Source organism: Anopheles funestus, chromosome 2RL, assembly GCF_943734845.2.
Source record: "Anopheles funestus chromosome 2RL, idAnoFuneDA-416_04, whole genome shotgun sequence".
NCBI classification, from domain to species: Eukaryota; Metazoa; Arthropoda; class Insecta; order Diptera; family Culicidae; genus Anopheles; species Anopheles funestus.
In genome coordinates, this window is record NC_064598.1 from 64617714 (window position 1) to 64644764 (window position 27051).

General features: G+C 35.8%; 2 protein-coding genes across 4 annotated transcripts in view; both read left to right on the forward strand.

Moving 5' to 3' along the window:
* The first annotated feature begins 310 nt into the window (after positions 1 to 310).
* The window catches only part of LOC125760841 (netrin receptor UNC5C-like), an 83280-nt gene continuing 56539 nt past the window's right edge, over positions 311 to 27051 (forward strand). Inside the window, exons 1-3 of one of the 3 annotated variants that reach the window (XM_049421366.1) lie at positions 311 to 1502; positions 7248 to 8314; positions 8570 to 8786. In XM_049421366.1, coding sequence (XP_049277323.1) covers positions 7667 to 8314; positions 8570 to 8786 — 865 coding nt within the window. In that variant the 5' untranslated portion in view covers positions 311 to 1502; positions 7248 to 7666. The remainder of the gene's footprint in view (positions 1503 to 7247; positions 8315 to 8569; positions 8787 to 27051) is intronic. The other 2 variants (XM_049421367.1, XM_049421364.1) reach the window with 2 other exon arrangements.
* On the forward strand, positions 9721 to 21501 carry LOC125760860 (netrin receptor unc-5-like). The gene is made up of 6 exons (XM_049421405.1): positions 9721 to 10393; positions 10881 to 10959; positions 11076 to 11246; positions 11704 to 11961; positions 18710 to 18826; positions 21086 to 21501. The coding sequence occupies exons 1-6, from the start codon at positions 10373 to 10375 to the stop codon at positions 21484 to 21486; spliced, it is 1047 nt and encodes a 348-aa protein (XP_049277362.1). The 5' UTR covers positions 9721 to 10372; the 3' UTR covers positions 21487 to 21501.

A 27051-nucleotide genomic window follows, 5' to 3' on the forward strand; every position in this document is an offset into this window, starting at 1 on the left:
TTCGCCAGGAAGACTTCCATGTGTCGCTTCACGGTTGAAACGAGCATGCTAATTTACATTTTTACCCCATGCTTTGCGGATGCTGTTGTTGTAGTCACTTGAGCTGGATCATTCGATGAGCATCGGACACTACGGGGAACGCATGCCGATCCAGAAGAATACCATACATTTATGTTGCTCAAAATTATTCGAATAGCAAAAGAACTCATTATAGCGATGTTTTATAATTATTTATAAATTACGTCAATTTCTGTTTCCTTTCTATTTTGTGTACATCGACTAACAGTTCCATTTCTTAATGTCCACTTCACGCCAACTTAATTCGCCTCACGTTCATTTCGAACTTCTCCCATCTCCTTCTGAGCTGAGTTCCTTCTCATCTCGATCTCACTATGGAAGATTCACTTTCTCACGGTTCTCTTTGCGATTTTCTATTTCTCACTCGAGCCGTTCTCTCATTCTCACGCTCTGCATTCAAACAAAACTCACAATTACCACGAATCAAGAGAACAATCCGTAGCATAAACTGTTTCCTTCTCACTCTCACTCAGTCTCATCGGAAACATTGAACGGGAAGGACGCGTTTCGTCGTCGCGGCCAGTCAACGAGTTTCGTGTTCCTGTGGTGTGGGCTTGTGCTATTCTGTCGAAGGGTAACGTATCAAGTGGAAGAGGGGTCGTTTGTTGGTTTCGTTCGTGTGCCATGCGTTCTTTGCCATCCCAGTGCTGTGCTGTGTCGTTCAAGTTTCTTGCATTGCCTCGTCGCTGTCAAGGGTTGTTGTGATCCCAAACCAAAAGTGAAAAACCGACAACTGGCGGCAACTGGACGCAGTCGGTAGTGAAAATATGGTTGGATAGTGCCTAGTGTGCTTGGGAATGTAAAATTCAGTCTTGGTGCAAGTTGGTGTGAAATGTTGAAGTGGAGTTCTTCAAGGTCGCCTGTCGACATTATCATGTGAAGAGATGTTAAAAATGCTCTCGTGGGAGATATAGTGCTGCAAGTATGTGAAAAAGGAATAAAAATAATTGTTAAAATATCCACGACCTAAGGCGCCTTCAATGAAAATGATTTGATGCAATCGTGACCGTGAAAATAATGATAGTGTACGACCAGAAGTGAGAAAGTGTGAGAAAAAGCCTCCGGAAAGATGCAACCGGTACTTCTGCATCAATCGTCATCGACAACGGCATTCTACGTCATCAGTGCGAGAATCAAAAGGTGCAAGTGAAATGGTCCTTCGGTTTGGATCTTGATACAAGCATAAACCATGTGAAGGTTTTATTTCAAATCAAAGAATTAAGAGTGCGCTAGAATCCCATTTCTGGTTCTCCGAAATTGACGTACTTGTCTGGAGAATGATAGTACGGTAGCCGTTGGATTACAAAAGGCGTCTGATAAATCGAATTTGGATTAACATCGAATGATTTATCACCCTCGGATATCTAAAACGATGATAACACAGTCGAATTCACTGACGCGCGATCGTGGCTAGTGAGAAAATGGTAGGTGTTTCAGTTTGATTACATATTTTGTTCATGTTACGCATGGTACATCACAAAATTCCCAGTGAAATCGAATAGTGGAATTGGACTAGTTTCGAAAGATATATCATTTTCAACTGCGATATTAAGACTTTTTCAGAATATATTTGTTCTTGGTATATTTAAGACGCAGTACTGCACCGTGCCTCACAAATTGGATTTAGATTAGGTGGAATTCACCATCCAATAAATCCGAAAACACAACGAACACTTCCCTGTGGAACGTTCAAGGAAATTGTATTGCTTTCATTCTATACTAAATGTCAATTCAATCAAGATTTTATTACATTAATTTCATCAACCTTGACCGCAATGCCACCTTCCATGATAGCAGATAAACATTCTACTGCCGTGCAAAGATCACGTTTATTTGTTCCAGCAATCTAACATTTATTCGTAAGCTCACAAAATCAATCGAGTATGGAACATCTTGTGGTTACACGAACAGAAAAATAACAACCACTACCAACATCTCCCAGGAAATTCCAAAGAAGCATCAGCAAATGTCTGCCGCTGCAGACGCTTCTACTGCTTGCAGCAAGGGGAAATATTTGACTGTATGAGCCAGCACACGCACAGAGAGAAAGACCCTTTTATGTCTGCCATATGATGAGGCTTTTTTCGTACGATGGAATGCTGGAGATGGCCTGTCTCAGCATTAGATAAGACGAGCACGAAAGGATCAATAATATAAATAGTTATTTTCGGCCTAATTCGGTAAAAGGGCGCTTCTGTTTTTCTTTCCGATTTGGGAGAAACATTAAATGGGTAATTCGTCCTTTCCCTTGGCTGCTAAGTTCGCCTCGTGGTCAATAACCCGTAAGCTCATGTGTGTTTACTTATATCGCACGATTCTGAGATAATAAACAGAAATAATCTGAGAGTTTGCATTTTGCAGATAGCGGCTAAATAGCACAAATCCCAGTTAACCAATCAGTATGTATGGCAATTGTGTAAACCAAAGTAAGAAAATCATTCTTTTTTCAATCATTAGCATACGAACAAACGTTGACTGTAAGGTAAACTGATTTGTTGAGCGATCGGTCCTTGGAAGAGCATGCGATCGATTTCAATCACGGCTTGTCATAGCAAGCCGTCAGCTTGCGGTAGGCCACAATAATTCTTTTGATGTCCGGTGGTGACCACCGTGTTGAAATCTTTGATCGTCAATCTATTTCAAATGGTGTACAATATTCAACACTTCATTCAGTTGATCTGTTTTGTTAATTTTTACTATACGTGTACTACCTTCATTGACGCTGTTGTTTTTTTGTGTTACTAATTCTATTTAGTTCTTTCAGTGAATTTAAAACACGGCATTCATATGCGTTTCCCGTTAAACTACACCTTTCTCAATGTTTGCATTACTTTTCACTCTAGCATTGATGTAACATTTAACTCTTTATATCCCTCGAACTTACTTTTCAACTTTTCTTTACTGCTACTTACATGACGACCTAAATCAGCAGATTAATGTTTCAATTGCGTGATTCAATATTTGCATGTTCAATCTCCATCCATCCACCTTTGCTTTCATTCCCCCTCTGACACGGCAGGATGCTGCATGACCAAGTACGAAAGGGAAAGCCTTCCAATCGGCACGCTTCGTACATTGGCGGACGAATGGTATACAAAATCGCGCATTTTAGTCTTTGATCTTGCCCGTGCTGCTCTCGCTTTCGGTTAAGGGAATGCTTTGCAGTAAGTTAGTGATGGTAAATACTAGCCAAGTGTCAAGTAGCCAAGGCTCGTATGGGGTTTAAGTTACGTTGACCCAAAGGATTTGCTTGGTCAAATCTGGTCAAATGCATGTTTTGAAATGAACGGGATACATGAAAAGCAAATAACTTTGATATTTAGTTAGTATAATATTTTATGTTTAACTGATTTTACTTCAATTGTTCTTGCACTTAATGATTACTTTTACTAACTTCTAAACATTTAAAAAATTAATGACAGATATGATACAGATAAATACAGATATGAAAAATTAGCACATTTTTATATACAAAAATGACATTATTGCATGAAATAAAAATTTTATTTAATGATGTATAACTTCCCAGGTGTTTGACGATTATTTGTGTAATATTATTAACCTTACTTCCCTTAATACGTGGAAAATCAACTATGCTCTATTGACATTGATCACTTCAATGATCCACAAAAGTAAACACTTGAAAGCGATCTCAATAAACACCCATCCAAGGTATTGTGTTTGTTTACTGTTTAGGATCAATACAGACCGTTGACTATGGAACGGTCGTTTCAAGTGTATCCAAACATCTAGCTGCATCGAGCGAAATCAGTTCGACGCAATTAAAATGGGTTCTTAATGGGCTTTATTTCGGACCAGTCATGTGTTGCAATCATGCAAACATTTCCCGGGGAAGGAACAGTCAATATACATCAATGTATTTCAATACACTAACCATAGCGTTTGCAGTTCCAAATACACTCAATCAACGCATTGGCCCCGTTTTCTCGCTGCTCAATCGATGTCATGCTTCTGGCTTATTAAAGTACTTACTGAGAAATCTTGAAAATATCATACCCATACACTTCATCACCCAAACCACAGCGAAACCAACTCAATCATTGCATAGTACGAAGCAACACGACCAAGGTTGAGTAAATCAACTAAAAACGAAAAAAAAACTCCGCAAATGAAAGCACCGTCACGCTCGTGAAGTTTTTGATGAGTTTTGATGTGTGGAGCAGAGACTTCTTCTCCCTTTCGGGTTGGCATTCGCGGTGAGAAGACTGCGTTGATGATGTTCCATGTTCTGCTGCTGGCTGTCAAAATGTTGCTGCTGCTGTTGCTGCTGCTCATCTCAATTGCCCGTCATTTGCTTTGTTTATCCTCTATGGTACGTAACACATTCACTGGCTGTCGATTGTAGACCGAATCGTCGTCAATCATTCACTCGAAAGTTTATATTGGCATAACGATTATAATTATGCTTAATTTGGTTCATTTAAATAAATGAATAAATTATTGTTCCGGTCGCTATAACCTTCTTTACATGCGGACGGACCTTATTTTTTGGTGACTTCAATAATTTGATGAAATCATCAGGGGAAGTCATCTTCTGTCTTGATTAATCTTGCTAAAAACAATGTTTAGTGCAATCATCAAAGAGAAAGATAGAGACGCAATATAGAATAGTTTCATCATTTTGAACCTTTTAGTATGTTTACTAGTACGGCCATTGATAGTGTCAATTGATGGATGTTCTTTGTTGAAATATTTGATTGGTTTCGAAAAAGAAAAAGTTGAAAATGTATGACGCTGTTCAATGTATAGTTAAATTTAAATTAACCAGTTTCGAATTGTTAATGATTCGCAAAAATTAAAAGAAATCAATACCTCCTATACAAACATACTATTTCATCGTGATTAACTCATATATGAAGTTAACCGCAATTGGTGGATTTCAACTTCACATATATAAACATTGTGATCTTGTTTGAAGTCATTAAAAGGTTCATGGAATCGTTTAATTGGTTTATTTTACATCCAGTTTTTTGTTCTATGCCAACATAGCTTCTATAGCATTTTTCTTGAATGATGGGTTTGTCTTTTCTCCCCAGTACCTACACACCTACCTATCTAGCTATTTCAAAGCTTAACCGTGTGATAGGCGAAGAATGTAGAAATTGAAACTTCATGTTCTTCGTGACAAGGGCACAATGTCTTTTAGCGTTTGTTCCTTAATGTTTTTATTTTGCTGCTGAATGGAAGCTGGTGACGCTGAGAAATCCAGATTCGATGCTGAAACCCATCAACATGAAAACACACACTACGGAGCTGATGTGAGATTTCTTATCTGCCTTCTGTCTATCGTACATAAAGTTGAATCTCTCCATACTCAATCTAAAGGATCATGGGGAGTGATTTATCAATGTCACTGTCCATGATATAACAGGAGGAAAAGGGTTGTTGGATGAGTTACCTCGCTTACCCTCATACTCTTCCGGTTGTTATCCGTTAAACGTATATTCTAGGAAAAAAATGTATTAGCTGCATGGATGTTTTAAAAACATTTTACTCAAAAGTATCCGGAATTACTTTATGGGATGTCTTTTATTTCACCTCTGGGGCTAACAGGTGCTCCTCAATCAAAACTTTTCCCATTGTCGAAACTGTCCAGGGAAGCATCCCTGATAAATCATGTTTCGCTCTCTGCAACCCATTCTTATGCGTTAGGCCTTTGGAAATACTCTTACGCATACCAACACATTAAATAGGTCAGTGTCGATGGGTCAGATAATTTGACCCTAATTACGAGCGAGCCCGGAAAGGATTCGCCTTCAGGCAAGGATTAAAATATGTAGTCAACCCTATACACTTCGGGTGAATTGTGTTTGTGTTAGAGAAAGCTCCACAAGATAAACACTAATGTTGGTTACGGGAACGAGACAAGTTTCTGAAAAACGCTCAACCAAAGTCTAGTTTGTGGTGCGGAATTCGTGAGCAGAATGGTTTGAGGTACGATTAATAATTTAATCAAGGAAGCAACACTAATATCAAGCAATTCATCATGCATCGACTGTTTGCATTTTATTTTGTACGACTAATTACCTAATAAATTCACTTTTTTAAATAAATTATTCATGATATAACAGATTGTAGGACATTTAATTTGAATTAATTACATTTCTTTTATTTAGCTAAACCTTTGTATTATTAACTGTTAACTTAAATGCTGCATTTCCCGTAAAACCACTTTCATGGTGTTTGTGTTTTACTTTATAGAAACAAATCTAGCATCAAAGTATTGTGAATTGAAAACTATTTATGACTATATTTGGTGTGTAAATTTTAGTAGTTATTGCCTTTAAAATCAAAATAAAATATTTACTACTGTTCGATATTAAATAGAGATTGAGAAATGACACAAACACGAATACGTTACACAAGTACTTCAAGGAACTCATCAATTGTAATTTAGAATATACAGCGTTGTAACAGCTTCACATTTTTCACATGTCGGCGTGTCATGTGGAGATTTAAAGGTTTCATCCTTTATAAGATCTATCTAAGCAATTTCAACTAAATCTGTCTCTATTCGATGCACTTTAAAAGGAAGATCTGGTTCTACTTCTTCGCTGATATTGAATCAATCAGTCTTTGTCACAAGTTTGAATGTTGTCTTCGTAAAAATGGAACACAGAGATTCGATCACGCAGCCGAAATTGATATCCAGATAAGGCTCGTTGCTATCTTCTTTACATTGGGATATAAAATCGTTATTTACCTAGAGCACCATTGTCAAATTTCTATTAAAGTAGAGTAGAATCGTCTATAAATAACAATTTATGTATTAAATTAAAAAGAGAAATGTTAAGGTTAAGCTGTTAAGGTTAAATAATACGGTTAAATAATGGACAATACGGCCAGGTCGTTTTTATTAATAACAATAACTGTAATAGCAGAACACTAACAAGAACTAAGCAGTTGATAAATAAGTTCATTATATATTTCTATAAATTCAAACAATCACACTCATTGTCACACTCGCAATTTTGGAAAAATCCTAAATAATTTTTGTTTATTCTTCGTCTTCCTACATATGATGATAGCGTTCTGGCAGTCATTATTTCCTCATATTCAAATAAATGAATTTACCTGTCTGTGACGCAATTTCACTGCAAATAAAACGATTAACTAACACACGTTTTCCTTTTTTCTTTTTATTCCAGATTTTACTACATAGCGGTTTAAACAATGTTTCTCATTAAAAATACTAGTTAAAGGGACAATTTTAACCTAGTGTTTATATGCATTAGCATTATTGCAGAAAAGAACGATAAAATCTGTTAAGGTTAAGGTTAAAATTGGAGTTTTTTTTGTGTAGCAAAGGATAATTTTGAATAACTGGAATGTTATGACATTAATCGTTAAACAATGGAAAACTGTTTGACGAAAGAATTATAAGAGGCACACCATTAAAACCACCGACTACCAGGGAATGTCGCGGAAAGTGACTTACGGGTGGCCTAATGTGTAGCTTCGTGTTGTTCCCACTAAAGGGATACTGCTCAACTGGCACACATACGCTACACTGCACACGTACAAACACATACTCAAGATAACAACGGCTACTGCGCGGGTCGTAAACATGAGGATAACAGCGGCGACATTGTTTCCATTATTTATCGGCTTGTTCGGCTTGGTGGAGAATGTAATTGGCCTCAAAGTGAATAAGGATCACCAACATCAGCGACCGCTCTCAGGTGGTCCGCTCGATAGAGGTCGGCGAGGTTATACGTCGGTAAACGACGACTTTGGCTACATTTCCGATGCCATGCTGCCGGATGTACATGGCGACAGTACCAGCTCACTCGGTGCAACTGTATCAAAGGGCGCCAGTAACGCTGGTGTTTCGCCGTACAAATCGGATGGCTCCACCAGCTTACCGGCTTTCTCCGGCACGGTTACCAACGCAAAGCCAACGCTTGGTGCTGAAGACCGAGAGGAAGACGAGGAAGAAGGAGATGAGGACGATGGATATGAGGATGGTGGTGAGCTATTGGGCAACTTCGATGAAGACAGTCGAGACACCGAGGATCGAGCTCCGAATGAGAATAAGCACGACTCGTTGGACTACACAGATAACTTTGAGGTAGCGGCTATCGATCAGATTGAGAGCTTTGGGGCGGGAAATGACGGAACGCCGCTTCCGGTATTTATAGTGGAGCCAAAGAGTGCTTATGTAATGAAGAACCGACCAGCCAAGCTGTACTGCAAGGCATCACATACACTGCAGGTAAGACACTTCTGGACTTTCTGAATGTAAATCTGAACTGTATATAATACGTTTTTGGCTAAAAACGCTATTTCAAAGATTCTTCAAATCTTTAATATTCCAACTTTTCTATTATGTACCTAAATCATGTCTCATAAAACTCAAACCATCATTGGCAGATGATATAGCATTTTTCAATTGAAGAACAGCCGAATAGCACTGTGAAATAGCATTTCACTAATGATTTTAAATTTCTCCATTTTTCTTTCTCCAAAGATCTCATTCAAGTGCAGCGGAAGTACGAAACCACCACCGACGGAGAAAGAACACCACACCGATCCGCACAGTGGTGTTCAACTGCAGGAAGCCACGGCTACCATCACCCGCGAACTCGTCGACGAGTTCTTCGGCAAAGGTGCATTCAAATGTGAATGCCGTGCCTACTCCTCCCGCGGAGACGTTAAGACCCAACCGGTTACGATCCAAGTGGCAAGTAAGTGTTAATTACCGACTGGTTACCATTTCTCTTGCGCACGCAAGTAAGCATAAACGATACTACGAGAAGTTGGCGTTTTACACACTTGAGGTTCATTATTCATTTCGTAACCGGTATCATGAATATGACCAAAGAAAATGGAACCACTTCGAAATTGAAAAAAAAAACAGTTTTTTCTTTAAAGTTAAAGTATTTTCTTTAACAATTTTCGAAAACCAATGATATAAAAAAAGCATTGTTAATCTATTATTAGCAATCAGTGATCGTTTTGTTTTACGTGTTTTTTATTCAACTTTATTCAAAAGTGGCGTGCTGATAATTGTCTTTCTGTTTTTATATTCACCCATTATCCATTTTATGTACTGTACTTTTTTGTATTTAATGTATGTGTTACATGCTGAGGTAGAGTTTTATTGTGGATTGCAGTAAAGTCATTGATTAAGCTACGCTTTGAAACACCATTCCATACCTCCAGATTAATCTCAAACTTTATCCCATTGCTGGTCGAAACTCTTTTGGGATTGGTAACTTCTAACAGTTCCCAACAGTCGTACGACGCAAGACATAAATTAACGGATTGAAACTTAAATCGAAAGCTGCTTACATATTCAATGCAAGGAGAGTAAAACAAGTTTATTTTTACGGCACCTTTCTTTGCTCAAAAGCACGCATGAAGCTAAAATAAATGTTTCAATTCCACTTTTTTGTCTTACTGGGTAAAAACTGAATAACCCAAGTGATGTATAAAATGACGCCCCTGCCTGCGTGGGCACTCTATTATCAGATAAAATTTAAGTTGATACAATAAAAATACATAAGAGAACGGCAACTTTAGGCATGGAATTAATTGATTAACAATTCCTTCAATTTTATGAATGAAATTACGAATGAAATCAAAATATGTTTCAATATAGGTATTCAAAGCTTCAATCTGTGTGACATTTCTCGAAATTGTTGATTATTCTTTTAAACCGGAATTTTAAAGAAAATACCCGACTCTTACCTATGCAGGACATTTATTGGCATTTAATATCATACTTCATAACTCATAAACCTTTTTGAAATCCGATCTTCTCATAGTTAGGATTATATTATAGATTGTATCATTGACAAATGGTTTTGTATTAAAGTTCAGCTTTCAAATATATTCGACCGATCAAGTGTCATGAACATACGATAGTAACGGCTGTATGTAAAAGAGATGGTTCATACGAAAGTTAAGCTCACTGTGCGGTATATGTATGCATACAGCGTGAATTTAAAAAAAAATATCAATGCAGTTTTGCCTAGTAAATAATCTCTTTTCACTATGGTACACTCCATCTCCAACTTAGCCCTGGTTTAACGTTAACTAAATTTAATAGGATCTAGATTGTAATTATGTCATCGTTTTCTTTTCCACCAAAGGTATAAAGAAACAAATTAGCATCTCACCGAAGATCGTGCGCGTCGCTACGGGTGGTCAGGTCGAACTGGTTTGCATCGTTAATGCAACACCTGCAGCCAAAGTGGAATGGCTGAAAAACGGCGTTCCAGTGCAACCCAATCCACCGAACGTAGTGCTGACTGATAGCTCTCTTCTAATGACTCAAGTAAATATGCAGGTAAGCAGACCGTAACATATCTAAATCTTCTCATAGGATCTAGTATTGGCACATCTCTGAATCATTAGCTAATTGCAGATCATTGTGAACAATTCTTAACGTTTGTTATAACACAACTCATGTTATTCAAGCTATTTTCATCATGTAAAATTGCATAACATCTTGTAAATGTTTAAATTTCTTATCATGGTGAAATTGCTAACAATTACATTTGCTTACAGGATGTGATAGTAATATTACAGCTGAACATAGCTGTAAACAAACCGATTTGGATAGATGATCGAGAACAATACGTTTGTTTATTCTGCTATCCCGCTTTTGGTCTTTGAATGGCTTTTTAATGTTAATGGATCCGTTTTTTATCTTGCTTATCCTAAGATTACAATCCCTTGATAGTCTTTTTGCACTAGTGTAGCAAACCGTCATTGTTGTATACATTTCATTAATTGCCTTTTAATCTTCTTTTTTCTATTTTTATATTCTGCAGGACATGGCTAATTACACCTGCGTAGGCGAGAATATTGCTGGTAAGCGGGTTTCGGAGCCATCTTTCATCAACGTCTACGGTAAGTTTAATCGCTTATAATTTTATTTTCATTTTGAAATTATTCACAATTTCATCATCTGTACGGTCGATAGCTGATGATTTTTTTATATTTTTCATTTATTTTTTATTCTATAGTCGACGGAGGATGGAGCGAATGGGGTGCTTGGACGGATTGCAAATGCCCTGGTTATCCCAAGCAAGGTAAAAAGCGGATGCGAACGTGTAACAATCCAGAACCCGTTAATAATGGAGCATCGTGTAAAGGACTAAATACAGAATACACAAATGATTGTTCACTTTGTTCTGGTATGTATATTTTTTTCATTTGATGTAATCATTATTAGTAACCAAGCAATGGTTCTAGTTCTATTCAAACAGAAATATATTTTAAATACACTTTATAATGTACTTACTTGATTTTTATCAAACATATTTTGCTTTGAAACATTATCAGCTTAATTTTACTTAATTCAACAAACTTTTCAAACGTGATTAACATGTTCTTTAGTATTAGACAAAAATGTTTTTCTCTCTAAAATCCTACAATTCCATCAACAACACCACCCTAGATTTATGTTTATCATTTCCTTTCTTACCCATCATACTTGAAGAAGATCTTCCATTTGTTGCATGGCTGCTGTTTGCTAGAGTGATTGAAAATGTTTTCCTCGTCAAGCTTGACACATAAAATCAACTGCGAGGCAGCATTCAGTTGTATACCAACTTAATTTTATTTGACCACATTTGCATAATTCAATTGCAGCCGGACGATGGTCAAGTTGGTCAGAGTGGAGTGAATGTGGCCAAGACTGCACCCAAATTCGGCAGCGCCTCTGTATCGGAAGCTCTTCAACAACTCAAATATCTTCATTCGGGAGTCCGGTCACCACAGCTGCCTTACCAACTAATAGCTCTTCAGGACAAGCATTTGCTATCAACAATGGTACCATCATCAGTTGTGCCGGAAAGAGCCAACAGTCCATCAAATGCTCCGATGGATTGTGCAACAACACAACTCTAGGTGAGAAGCGACAAAATTCTTATTTTTGCTTAAGTTATTGAACTTTTCCGAATGAAATCAAAAGAGAGCGATACAATTTTCACTCAATATTCTCGTTCTCATTTTCGTCAATTGTCAAAATGACCTGCAAATGAGTCCATTTATTGTGAAGAAATCAACCTACACTTCAATTTAATTCTCCTGCAACTCCTTCTTATGGTCAAAGGAGAGCACTTTATAGAGTGCTCGACCAAAGATAGAGAAGTTAGTTTGAACGTACTTTATGGGTCCCGTACGGCTCACATTATCCCTCTCAACTTCGGGGGCGCCATATCGGCCATATCCACTTGCATGTTGCAGCATAATTGTTGTGTCTGGTGAGCATCACTGTTCCAAAAACGGCTCAAACTGGGGAACGAATGATCTCCCTCACTTTGATGTTGCCGGTTACAATGTGATTGCGTACGTAGGGAACGCCAGATGCTTGAATATCCTGCCACTCGTAAGTGCACCTCTTGGCAGACATCAGATGGTAGGCGAAATAAATTCAATTTATGTAGTTTTTGGAATATGCATGATGAAGAAAGAACTCGTATATCAGACAGCCGCTAAGCCCCTCAAACTTGACACCAAGACAAGCGGAAACTAAAATAACTACGAAAATCGATTTTGATGCCGAAAAAGTAATGAAAAAAGAGAAGTATAACATGTAGTGTAACTTGTAAATAAGGTTTTGTTTTGTAACGATGAAATGGTTAGAAATTGCGTCAAAATTAAGATAAAAGAGTAAAAATCAAAAATAAAAGTGTAAAGGAATCTTGTCAAATATCAATACACAAAACGAAAACACTTTGATCACACTAAGGTCGATTTTTCACTAACGATTTTAAAATGTTTTGCACAAAGATCTCTCTTTTAAAATAGATCTCACTAGCTTCCCTTGACTTTATCTACCCATACCAGGATAGTCTGTCCAGCGTGAAGGGTATTCAATTCGGCATTCGATATGTTTATTCGATTTTTTGACGAGCATCATCTCAGCCATTCGATCAGAACTATTGCTGTTATTGAATCACCTCCGACAATGAGTTGAATAACAGATTCGTTTTTGCTTCTTCTACTGTAAGGCAGAAAATCGTTTTTCATTCAGGCCTCGAAACTCATACGAAAGTCTAATTCGAACCAAATGATGTTCCTACGGTCCATAAACAGTAATAGTTTGTGATGATTTATACAAAATCAACGTACATGCAGACACATTCTTGGTTTATACTAGTCTAACTTTAAACTTCATCATTGATCCATTGGAAGGCGCTAACTACGGAAAATGTCTGTTCCTCTTGTTTGTGCGTCGTCAACCGAAACGATTTCATTAATTATCAGTTAAATATCGACACGAAGAAATTGATGATGAAATGTCTTCGTGGAAGTTAAGCATTCATCAATGTTACAGACCTATGGTATGGTCTCGAAGTAAATTTTTCAATATGGGAAGAAATATGCAAGACCAACATACCGAACCAGACTCTTTTACATGTTTTTTCAACGGAAAACGTCCATTTGTCCATTTGTCGTTTACCTTTATTTCCAGAGATCAATCCTCCTCCCATCCCCATTTTGGACGGACGTATGTAATGTTCTCACAAATTCTTGATAGACTACTTGATTGTGTTGAACGAAACTATTAATTGATAGCATATAGAGAGAACTGCTAGAATGAGAATTGCTATGTAAAAGGCAGTAGCAACAAAATCACCGAATACAACGAAACTGCCAAAATATACTGAGATACTAATTTTTCAAAATCCTGGAATAATTTTTTAAATTACCAAAAATACACATTTCAAATCTATTCGATCAATTCTATATACTATGCAACACGGCTAATAATTATATCTGCTATCCATCAAATAGTTGTTCTCAAATAAGTAACTCTTCCATCCAGTTCAGCATACGGGCAACCTTCATAATTTAATAAGTGTTTTAAGACTTTTTTTCTGTTTCCATCTCGAATGGTACTATTTGATATGTTTACAAAACGACAACAAAAAACAACAACAAAACGTGTGCAATATGGAAGACCAACGATTATCATAAAATGATAACATTTTCATCAAACTAAACTATCAACCGCACCACTAATGGCGGCCGTGCGCCTTTAACTTTTTTCGTTGATGATGCTCGCCCATTTGCTTGGTGCAGATAACAACCGAAAGGGCGAACCGCATTGATATTCGAAGAAGCAGAAGCAACCGACTGAGGATTGAACGGGGAGAAAGGACGCGAAATACCAGATGGAGACTTATCTTATCTTCAGCCCATCAGTAGACTGACAGTGAACATTGGCCCTCGAAAATGTCCAACGAGTTGGAAGCCAAATTACGACAACGATTTCCCATTAGTGTCGCCAGAGAATATTGCCGGCCCAATCGACATCTACTATTGCATGTCCAAAATGTGCATTATTACTGCTACAACGATGCAAGTGAATTAAACAGTTCCATTCATCACACACCACGTAAAGAATTTCTCTTCCACAGACTTTCTCTTAGCAAGACATTTTTCACCTATGTTAAAGTCTCATAAAGTTTCATATATCTTGAAAACAACATGGAACACGGTAGTATCTCTTCACTGTATTTGACACATGCACATTAGTCAACACATGGCGTCCTGCATTCATCATCATTAAAAGTTGATGCTTTGTCAGTTTTATATGTCCAAACTGAAGGCAGCATTTCTCTGACTGGACAGTGTATCACACTATCAAGGTACTTCCACTAAGCTGTATCTGCTTAAAACTATACAAAATGTAGCTTATGGATAAAAGAGGAAAAAAAATCATTCGAACATTCGATAAAAATCTAAAAAAAATCTAAAACTGTCTTAATAAGATTTTTGTTAGACTTTTCATTTTACGCTTATTATTATTTGAAGTCAGAAGCCGGTTAATAAAAATATTCTCAAATTTTCGAGTGTGTTGAAAAAATGCATCATCTACTTCAAAACTAATAAAAGGTAACCTATTCTCCAAAACGTATTCACAAGCGCATACAAAACCCGTAGCCATTCCACAGCATTATAATCGGTGCCGATGCACGGATGGTTAACGGCTCGAAGAAATGCACTCATATTTATGGCGTTTCTTTTACGACCATAAAAACAAATCCAATCTCAGACCGCTCGTAGTCGCTTACCAAAGTAGCACGTTCGCCATACGCTCCAATCCATTTGCTCAACGCTGAGGGCAGATTGATTTAAATGACATGAAACCACTTACGAGGCAACATCATTTCGTGGATTGTTGCATTTTTGTGGATAGCATGAATCTATGAAAAATGAATAAGAAGTCTAACCAACTGTATGAAAGTCGCTTTACTTTGCACATAAGTGCTACGAGTTGTTTGAATGATAAATTTTCAATATGAACCTCAAATAAATTATTCAATTCATGGTTAATTGAACTACCATTTCCTACCTTTACATGAACGACAATCATTAGAACAAGAATGTATAATAATTGAGCAAGAATAAATAAAAAACAACAAATAAAAGAAATGATTTTTTCAAAAAAAATAGTCATGACAGTGGAAAAATAATAACAAATCTCAACAGGAAGCAGTTTTCTCGGACAAAACCTCACATTCATAAGTCACATTTCATAGACATTTCAGCCAAACATTTCGTAGTAATTCCGTTACTATTGGCGTCCACCTCGAAGAAAAATAAAGTGTCGAGTAATTTATTCCACTGCGTAACCTCCTAGTTCCCCATGTGTACCTAACAAGCGTATGACACACCCTTCATAGAGCTAACAACTATGAGAAAATACGACACGGTGACGTTATGATTTGACTCGTACACATGAAATCTTATGCAACGATGATGATGGTTAACATCGCACATGGGCTTGGTTCAGTCGTTAGTAAAGCCTAACTTTTTTCTGAAAAAAAAAACATTTGCAATACACTTCCCAAGCACCATGTTTAACGATATTGTGAAAGACGTGTCAATTCACTTGTACTGCTTCCGTCCAGCTTCTGTTGAATGTGTCAACATACACTACCATGAAACGAAAAGCCTCTTTGATTTATCGACATTCTTTCGCCAGCAGGTAATCTTGGTTTGGGCGAAAGATTTATTTTCCATCCCAGATTTGGTGCCTTGAAACGTAGAATGTAAAACAAATATTTTTAAATTTTCAAAATTCAATTCTGTTGGATTATTGTAATCTTAATGAAAATTGTATCGAGATTTACAGCGAGATTAACATGATTTATTACTTGAGATGAGAGCAATTCGTTTTATCTTCTAAAAAAATATTCAAAGTATTGAAATATTAACGTTTTACAGGGATTTTTAAGGCGTTTTTCAAGCACAATGCAACAGACAGCAGTTGTATCATACTTACCAAAAATCAAAATTCACAAACTCACTTTAATTGCTATGCTTCAGATACGCATTACGTGTTCTTCTTTCTACTTGGCTACTAATGATTTTGAAAACTTGCATGACATGTGCTTGTAACTCCCCAATATAAAACATCACGCTGGCTGGTGAAGTAATTATACGCACGTCTGCCACGCTCGACTTACGTTGCGCACGTGTCGCTACGATGTCACGTCACTTGGGCGGCATTCCTCAAATTTATTTTGTTAACCTCCGGACCATTTCCGTCACATGAGCATTTGCACCATGTACATAAAACAAAAGTATGAATAAAACAGTAAAGAGAAGTATGCCTTAACACACCTATGTATCTGTAAAAGTACTCAAAAACAGGAAATCCTGCTTTAAAATATAAAAAAGAAACACAATTTTGCGAAAGTTTTGTAAAATTTATTTCAAACGCGGAACAGTAATGTGCAGCTATTTTATGTTTGCTATGAACCACTGTAATCAATATCATTGTTAACAATTATTATTGGTAACTCTACAAATATTGCCAATCAGTGATCATTCCCACAATGAGACAATAAAAAGTGCCATAGCATAGACTTTTTTCAGACTTAATTCGTTAAGTATTCGTTATGCTTAATATGAAGGTAACATTTGTGCATGTATCCAGTAATAATTAATTTATAAAATAGTTTTTAAAAATATAACAACAGCACTTGCTTCAAAAATTTCATTTATTAGCCAGTTGCCACATTTATGTTTTTCAAATACAACTTTTTGGTAGAGAAATTAAAAAAAAAACAAATAGAAATTTTAAAATTCTCAATGAGTTACAAACAAATTTCCATTCGTCATCATGGGCTGTTCAAATCGATTAACGCTTCGTCGTAGACATTGTAGTATTTTAAAAATTACTCCAAGTTTACGATTAACATCCCCCTTCACAATGAGTTGCTTTCTCGCACCTTAAAACTTCCAGCTGGGCCGAAATTACCTCTATTGGTCAATGTTCGTTGGCCGAGAAAAAACTTAGAGAACTGATTTATGAGCTCCAAGCGCAGTTGTCGGCAGAGTGAAGTAACAAAATGCTTTTCAATAGGTAGATCCATGGAAGAAACTCTTTAAAGCTTGTGTCTCGTACCCACCTTTCGGCGAAATAATTTAATCTCAACCGTTTAATCAATCGACACAGGTATTAACGAGACAGGTAACAGTCTATTATTGTTTATTACCGTTCAAAACTGTCCAGCACGGTCGACCCCGAATAGCTTTGTAGTAAGACGTGCCTTAGAACCATACAACGTCTTGAATGACAAGCCACCCATCGCCAGAGGTATAACCACGGAGAAGCCAACACCGTGGGTGACCTTTGACAACTCGCCACGGTTTTGTATCGGGTTTGAAAGACCGTCTAGAAAACAAATAAGTAAACCCTATACTTTATTAATGTATTTCTTCCCGTGTAGGTGGTGGTCAATGACTAGTGTTTAGTCGCTTTTCTCTTTTGTGTTATTTGTTCCATCGAGAAAAAAACCCCGAAGATTAATATGGTTTGATTTTGTAAAAGAGGAATGTTACTTAAAATATCTAATTTATGTTTTGTTAACTGTACATTATCAGCACGATTTCTGTACATATTTAGCTCACTTAAAAAAAAAGTATTATATAAATGAATTCGTATCTTCATCATTTATAATTTCTATAATTTTTTTTATATTTAATACTAGTATAACAGCGCGAGTGTAATGTTTGCCATTATATATAAATACATTTTTATTTTTTTGTCACAAACCTTTGACAGTATTTGTCACCTTTCATTTCCTGAAGTGCAGTTTGATAAGTTGTCATGGCTCACAACGGTCCAATAATGTTGTCACATACTGCTGTGGCTGCTTATTGCATCCAGGAACTTTTCCCACTTTCCTTAGGCTGTCTTTTAATTGCTAACAAGTGATTGCACCCTACATCTTTAACAGCCGGCATAGCAGTTCCTATCCATTTCTTCTTTTGGTGCTATTTTTAATTCGATTGCTACCACGCTGGTTCCAAAGTGGAAACAGAAATGACGCCTTTTGCCTATGTTTCCAGTGCGACTCATTTCCTGTGCCCGTGCGCTCGATATTAGTGAGAAGGAAACATTTTTATTAAAGGAAACACTTTTCAACTGGAAATGAGAACAAAACAAACCATAATTATTTGAAATAATATTTAAAATTAAACCAGACGTTTCAGAGAGCTAAAGTCTTTGCTATATTTATATAAAGTGTATGAGGATTAAAAATCAACCAATATTTTATGATTAAAGAATGATTACATTTAATTATATCTAAAAAAATAGTAACCTAATTTTATTTCTTTTTTCTGTTCGCAGGTTTCATTTATTTATGGGTGTCTCTGTTCGCTATCGTTTGTATTGGAGCAGTTCTTTGTATCTTCAAGTTTATTAGAAAAAGGAAAACCATTCCTACATATAGTTCAGATCGCACAGGTAAGTGATATATGTTGCAAACGCAAAATTAAAATTGTCATTAACACATTTTTGAGGATTTTAAGCAATATGTAGTTTCCGTTTATAAACAAATATGTTATTTATTTCATTAAACATAACATACAAATAAACATTTGTTACTTTTAAATAGTAAACAATCAGTTTCTTTCAACGTATCAGGTCTGGTGAAAACAGCCGAAAGATAAGATCAGTTCACTAATTGACGAAAATGTCGTGTTAGGTCGTAATAATTTTACTCGACGTGGAATAATTATTAATGACTCAAACTAATAATTTGAACTTTTCATCGTTTACAACGTTTTAACTCCAGTCCTTAGTTTTGCCATGACGCTCAAACCGTAGTGAACAAAGTTTTCTCATTTATTTTATTAATTAGCAAAACCAACATTTGATACATTTTTTATGCAGCTTTATCTATTGCTAATATATCGACAGCAACACAATGTAACACTATTTTGGTGTTTCGAACGATTTGCTAATCTCAAATGCTTTAATCATCCACTTTCATTGTATCCATGACACCGTGACCCTTTTTTGCTGTTGCACGTCAATCAGTTTACCCTTTTCTATCTCGTGTCGGTTTGCCACCTACAAAAAAAACCCAAAAATTAGGTATGGAGCGCTTGTTTTCTTGGGCAACCCTTTAATTTTTGGTCAAATGCTAATCGAATTTAAGCGACGGTTACACCTAGAGTGTATTTTGTTTTTGTTACACTAACGACGCTAATCCTTCTCGACCTTCAACAGAAACGTTGGTGTTCAGTATCTGAACTGACACAATGTTAAACTTTTTTTTGCCATGGTGTTAACTCACCAATGGATAAATCGAGTTCTTTAACGCCTACGACTGCAGCAATGTATTCCATATAAGCAAAGGAAAATGATTAACGATCGTTTGGTAGTTGTCAAATCCTTTCAAAACAACACATAAGTTGATTAACGAGTGATACAAAAATAACTTCATCAAGGACCCATTTTTTTCTATTTCATTAAACAACTTTTTTTGTTAAATTTTAAATTTAATTTAATTTAATTATATATTTATATACACACGTATGACACAGCATTTTCTCCTCACCATTATTTTGATCTACAACCATTCGGTCGGTATTGCAAAACGAAAATGCATCTACGCTATGCAACATAATTTGGAAGTGAGGAATATATTCTAAAATCATTAAGGAACTCCCTCGAATTTCAATGCATATTGAGCTGTCTATCGGATAGACATGTACCCGGTGAAATTTACGAACGATTATAGGGTGAAAAGCCGATTAGAGAAGGTCTTGTTGAGGATTACAATTTGTACGCACAAATTGGAAATTGATTGGACGCATTATTTAGTATCTAACGTTGCCATTCTTTTATGGCATGTTGCACACGATTCATTTGTCTGTTTAGAATATTTGTATTTATTTGTATAACAAATGCTACGCTAATTTGCTTATTAGACAGTTTTCCACACAAAACATTTGAATTTATATCTTGAATTTGTAATTTATATATGGAATTTTGTACAATTGTTAGATACAAAACACAGTTATAACTTGTTTAAATTTCCTTTTCAACAACTTTTCTATACAAGAAAACTAATGCCCGAAGTAAGATCAAAATTCTGTATTTTTAAGATTCACTAAATCACTTTTACAATAAAACAAAGTATGCATAACAATGCACATAGAAACTGTAGAATTACAGAATTACATTTTTTGAAACGTAAAGAATCTTTATTGTGTTGAGAATCTTTAAAATTTAGTGCACATTCCTCCATATTGCCACAAATTAATAGAAGAGAGCATTAGAAACAAGAAAATCGTTTCTTTAAACAACGTCTCGCGCTTGCCGCGCTAATTACTTTCGCTTCGGAGATCTTGCTTCATTTGGGTGATTACTTCTTTGGGTAATTAACCTTTTTGGTTAATTGGTTTTGGTTTTGGTTGGTCATCAGGTTAAACTCCATCAGTGCCAGATGCTTCCAGTGAATCTCTTGGATGCAGTAGAACAAATGATCATTTCGAACCGTCTACGATGTTTTATCATTTAATAGTATTTTATTTTAATATTAATTTGAATTTTTTTTGTACAAAACCAAAACTTACTTAGACGAAATAAAAGAAGAAGTAACTATAAGTTATGCATTTTTATATAAACGAACTCATTAAATCTTTCGGTTTCGGTTTCTGAGACTCTCCTGTCAAGTACATTAATTGAATGTTTTCATATTTTATCTATTCACAGAACTTCAAACAAAATATTTCACTTACGAGAGCAAGCAAATGACCCAACGCAATCCCGATCTGACGCACAATATTGGACCGATAGATTATGAATATCCATTGTCGGAAATGCATCAAAGAGATCACAACCTTTCCAAAGACCATAAACGTCCTCGGCAAACTATGCTACATTTCCAACACGGTAGTAGCCTCTTAACGAGTGAAATTGATGAACTTGGACCACTTCATCCACAGAACCAATTGCAACAAGTGCCAAACGATGGGTTTCAACCGCTACTGCCTTTACCCCGTCCCAACTCGGATCATTATTACGATGAGCCTTGTATATACAATAAATCACAACTTCCTAACGGTTCGAATAGTTTTTCTCATTTTGGTTCAGAAAATATAGAAAGAAACTGAAAAAATATGTATTTCACATCTATGCACAACTGTTTTAATTGTTGATTGGGATTGGTAAGTTTATGTGAAAAATATCACAAACAAATTACTTATCAAGTTTAAATGAACAAGAAGTAAAGAAATGCAATGTTAATAAAACATTTTATCCTCCAACATTGCTTATCAGCTTTACATAACCTTTTCACAGAACTACACTTGGGGTAAATAATAATAATAGTCTTCGAAGACTTCTAAAATTGTTAATTGTTATATCTATAATTGTTTAAACAATGTTCATTAAATGTACAAAACCATTATTAACTGAGTAAAAATCAACTAGAATTGAAAGGAGCTATACCACACTTGATACTATTACATAAAACCAGATAACTTGTTGTTATGCACCAAACACACAGTCAATTAGCAACATCTGCCACACAAATTTAATTTATGATTGCCTCATTAAAATTTAAAAATATTCACAAGCAATCTTTGCCAGTACTAGCATCAAAAGCGTATCATAAATTCACCATAATAAGAACAGATCCGTTCGCATATCTGTTGATCTTCGACAGCACAAACTAGAACATGGTGTCTTTCAACAAATTAGTCATAAAATTCTGAAAACCTCAAAATATCATATTTATAATTTATGTGGTCTCAAATGGAGGTCATCGCTAGGAAGGACTTGATTTATTTAAGACGTTCCTCTCCTTTTTTCTCCGGTTGGGCATTTTTTCTGACTTCTGTGTTTAAAAACATGCGAACACTTTAAATAAAATTTGGAACCCACTAACGATTCGCACTCCGATCACGAAACATTATGCCTCGCAGAGACCCGTGTCAAAATTCATGTGCACAGAAACGTGATTTATGGCGATGAGACGCATGAGTAAATTAAAAAAGATTGTTCGATAGGCTCCAAAAAATCTATGCCAATTTTAATTCCAAACAAATGTAATCCGGTTCGTGGTTATACGCTTTGCGTTCTTTTTGCGCACGTATTATCTTTTCTAACAGCGACATTCAAAAGATAGAATCTTCAGGTGATCCCTTCAATATATCATTACATTTAGTCTATATTTATTAGACTTCTAGACTGTTAATACAACATAAGCCGATTCAAAATTCAAATGTCCTTAATGTTTTATTCGTCTAAAAGCGCATACAACCATTCAACATATTTTTTTTATATCTGCAGAACCCGCATTTCATTTGATTGTTGGTAATAGACATGTTGCATATGCGCAGTGTCGATCATGCAGCTGTAAGACCTACTTTAACGGACGACCTCACTCTGTAATAACAGGGTACACTTTTGGACATATCTTGTTAAGAAGCGTCAACGAACCATTAATTCCTCTGGGCAATTTTTGGAGAAGCTGATCAATAACAGAATAACCAGTGGAAACCCACCGTGTGATCACGGTAATCTAATAACAATGCCTGGTTTTCATGTAGGCAATTTTAGCCTCCATGGAGATGGTAGAGATCATAGAGCATATGACCGATTTGCTCCGCAAAGCCCAAAGACTATGAATGATAGGGTTAGCTCTGATACAACAGTGAGTGAGAATATTTCAATTACTGCTTGCATCGGTCACAATGAATGTATGAGGAGAAGGATTGATCTTTTGTTCATTGCAGTTACCAAGATTTGAGCATTTATCTTGAATGTTACTTCACCATGTTACGTATCCCATAGAACATCAAGGTAACAATACACAAATCTTGAACTATAATCTAAGGGCTTATCTGAGCATTGTTTCTATATCTCAAATTATACATCTCTTCAAACATAATCTCAAAAAAACGTTATACTGTTCATTTCTAGTTTTCAGATTGATATCCTAACAGCCAGGTATATCAGACATTTATATAAGTATGATACATACCATATTCAAAATAATGCTTTTTTATCATGTCTTTTTTAACTTCATTTTATTTTGTTACATTGACTTTATACTTTTTTTTCAACTTTGTTATGATAAAAAAATTATGTTAAGTACATATGTGAAAAACCTGATGTTCGGTTAGGACACCTTAAATCTGTAAAATAATTGTTTAAACAAAACATACCTGAAAAAATGCTCCAAATTAAAGGTTTTCACTGCTGTCCTAATCAGAAACATTCTGCAGTATTTTTTAAACATTGCATTGATATTTGAAAGATGTGCAAGGGAATAGTAAAAAAACCACACGAACCATAACAAAACTACACTTTCAGAAAACCAAACCCCGGAAGGTCAGGACAGGCATTCTTGGGTGCAAAAGTACAAATTAACCTCCACGATACGATGTAGGATCCTTTTTTCATGCCAGTTTACGTTGGCGGCTGTGTTCGATTCTCACGACCCACGGGCAACACTCTCGGGCCATTTTCATCGCAATCATTTATCTTTCTTCCATGCCGTTGCACCGCTGGAAATGTTTGCCGCACCTTACGATGTGAATTATGCACGCAATCGTGGTTTTATTTGCGTGAAATACTGCCCGATTTCTGGCCACGGTAGGTGGCTGGAGGGGAACACGGTGGAGCATAAAAAATGAATCGGTGGAAAAGATAATCTGTTAAGCACACTATCGGCCAGAGCACGGAACACAGCATAACTAGCGAGGCTTGTGCACAATGGTTGAGAGTGGACGAAACAACTAAAGGTATCCCTGTTTTCAATGAACCGAAGACAAGACGATGTTTCTGTTTCGTAAATGCTCTTTTGTTGTTTTCCATTCTTGTAGCTACAATTCTTTGCACTCATTCTAGCTTAGTTGGGGTAGATTACTTTTCCTGGAATGCGTATCCTTTTCCATCATCGGTGAAAGTTGGCGCGTTCCAATTGTACGTTTGGGATTTCTTTAAGTTCTGTTTGATTCCCTTAGCAAGTTTGTAAATTACTTTTCAACAATTTTCCTTACAAAGCGAACGCTTTAGCCATGAACACTTACCATGCAATGGTATGTTTCAAGAACAATTTGCTTGTTAACAATTGATGGTAATCTCCAAATGATGTAATCTGTATATGAATACATGAAACATCCTAACAATTCACATCAATTCAGCTTTAAGATCTCAACAACGGTCTGCGTTTGGTCGCGTGATCCATTTCATGATTTCTTTTCGTCATAATCCATATATTGTTAAACATACACACAGAATGCATAAATGTAAACATTCAACGGCAAATTCTCTATAATCTTCTTTCAGATGTTTATGTGTTCTCTGATGTGGGAAAAACCCTTGTAATCCTAACTTCTAACAAAAAATAAAAAAACACACCATCTTAGTGACTCAGGCTAAGATACTTGAGCATTGCTTTATTATCAAGGCCTTTTCGTCGTTAATTCTAAGCTTTAATAACAAAATTTTATAGAACAAAAACAAATTCATCCAAAGCTAATAGTGCGCGAGTTAAGAATATTAAAATCGAAATCGTGATAGATTCTTCCTTTGAAATTTGAATTTTTAATATTTTACACATTTATAATAAACGTTTCAATGCTAAATCGTTTATGTATCCAATACTTTAACGAAGGTATGTCTAAAAGAACAATTAAACGGAAAATGTTTTTGATTTCGATTGAAACAATAGACCACCTACCTATTTGACCAGCTTCCGGTCACGACAAATGAACCTCATTTGATTCATAACTGATATTTTTATGAACCCAAGAAACAGCCAGCAGAATTGTTTTGTTTTTGCTTTGATTTTGATTTATTTATTTTACAGCAGATTACGTAACAGTTTGTAATTTTAAAATTGTAACCTAATCTTTGAGGTCCATTGTTCAATTCACATGGATGGGTTATTTCATGGGAATGAACCTGAGATCACCCACACATGGGAAGAACGCCTTGATGTCTTCACATGTGGATTGTGAACATCAAATTCACATGCGATGGATTGAATCGACACGCCAGACACTAATCTGTCAATCAAATCGTTGTTCAATTCGCTTTCACTTCAGCTTTTATGATTTCGCTTTTCATTTATAGTTTGTTGGCTTACGCACAGACCATTCACTGCATGATTTCAATATTTGATTGACAACGTTATTGGCAGAATTATTCAAAGAAGATGGTTTCATCTTCTTATTAGCAGATGTCTTAATCACAATTGAAAGCAGAATCATATTTCCAAAACACCACTCAACAGTTCGAATGAAGGAGGTATTAAGTTATGTTTGTGTGTCGCAAACAAATCGACGAGAAACTTCTCCAATGCTATTGTGAAAGAAATTTGAATCTTATGGGAATTAATTTCATCTGTTGGATAGTACCAATGCCTTTTAATGCTTGCAATCAAACGGATGCATAAGGCAGTTCAATAAGACATTCAATGATGGCTCTAAAAACTGAATTCTAACGCAATGTTCGCCGAGACGTGAACAATCAATAATGTTTGTCAGTATCGATTTGTAGACGCTACTCTGTTAAAGCGTTGTCCTACGTCTTTAAAATTTCAACATAGAAAAGAAAAACTTTCTGTATGATTTGAGATTATATTCTAATGACGAAAGTTGTTTTTGCTCTCAAGTGCTGTCAAGTATAATTCCATTCATTTCCGTGCCGTGCGCTCCTTCAGAGAATCCATTTGGAAATCACCAAAATGTCACGTTCCAATTAACCATCATAAAATCGTTTCAATCTATTTTTGTTCCTCGATTTTGCAAGCGTCCTAAAAGTATTTTGAAACTGCGTAGGTAACATTATCTGTTTCGATAAACCATTTGAACAGTGGCAACCGGTTTTATTTGCAAATGCCAGTAATATGACAATTTGTGATAAACTGTTAGAAAAGTAATTCTGCTATTTGTCAAACACCGCATAAAACTAACCACGTTTCAATAAAATTCCAAAAAAAACAGCAACCAAATTGAGCAACATTTTTATGTAATCCCACTACAAAAGTCTTTAACCTTCTCTTTATCTTTCCACATTCTTTTCATCACTTTGAACTTCATTCAAATCCTAAAAGTCGTCGACATCGAACAAACAACTTAATCGGTTTCTGACGCACGATTCAAAATGAATTAATTTGTATTACGTGGGTAGCGAACCGCCTCCTGACTGCAACAACAACAAGCTTTCTTACAAAATTTCCAGAGTTCGTGTGTGGTACATTTGACAAGATTAATTCTTTTTAACCAACCCCCTATTGTTGTTCCTGAAATAAAACTGGGAGTTCCTCATCACAAGTGGGATTGACTGTATATTTGTGTGGAGTATACAGTCATCATGCATATCTCGAATTGTTACTATTACTCATTCGAAAGGCTGTAGGTAATCAAATATCAATACAAAAAATCCATTACCAACAACGTTTCTACGACGAGTAGTAGACACTGATTCCATTATATCAATGCTACTACTACTTCTAGTTGGTGTTTATTCGGTTAACTAATGTTATATTCTTGAATTTAAATTCCTTTTTCTGCAATTCTTACGAAATGTTACTTTTAAAAAACAATTTTTTTCACTATTTCACTATTACTTTTCAGATTTTATTATTATTTTGAATCACTAAGGCAAGTTTAAACATATGAAATGTAATATTTTATTTAGAACAATAAATTAAATTATAATAA

Excerpts from the sequence above, each read along its gene's own strand:
- LOC125760860 (XM_049421405.1), top strand. The coding sequence starts at position 10,373 with ATGACTCAAGTAAATATGCAG. Across the intron at positions 10,960-11,075 it reads ATCTTTCATCAACGTCTACG|TCGACGGAGGATGGAGCGAA; the intron begins GTAAGTTTAATC and ends TTTATTCTATAG. Across the intron at positions 18,827-21,085 it reads ATATAGTTCAGATCGCACAG|AACTTCAAACAAAATATTTC; the intron begins GTAAGTGATATA and ends ATCTATTCACAG.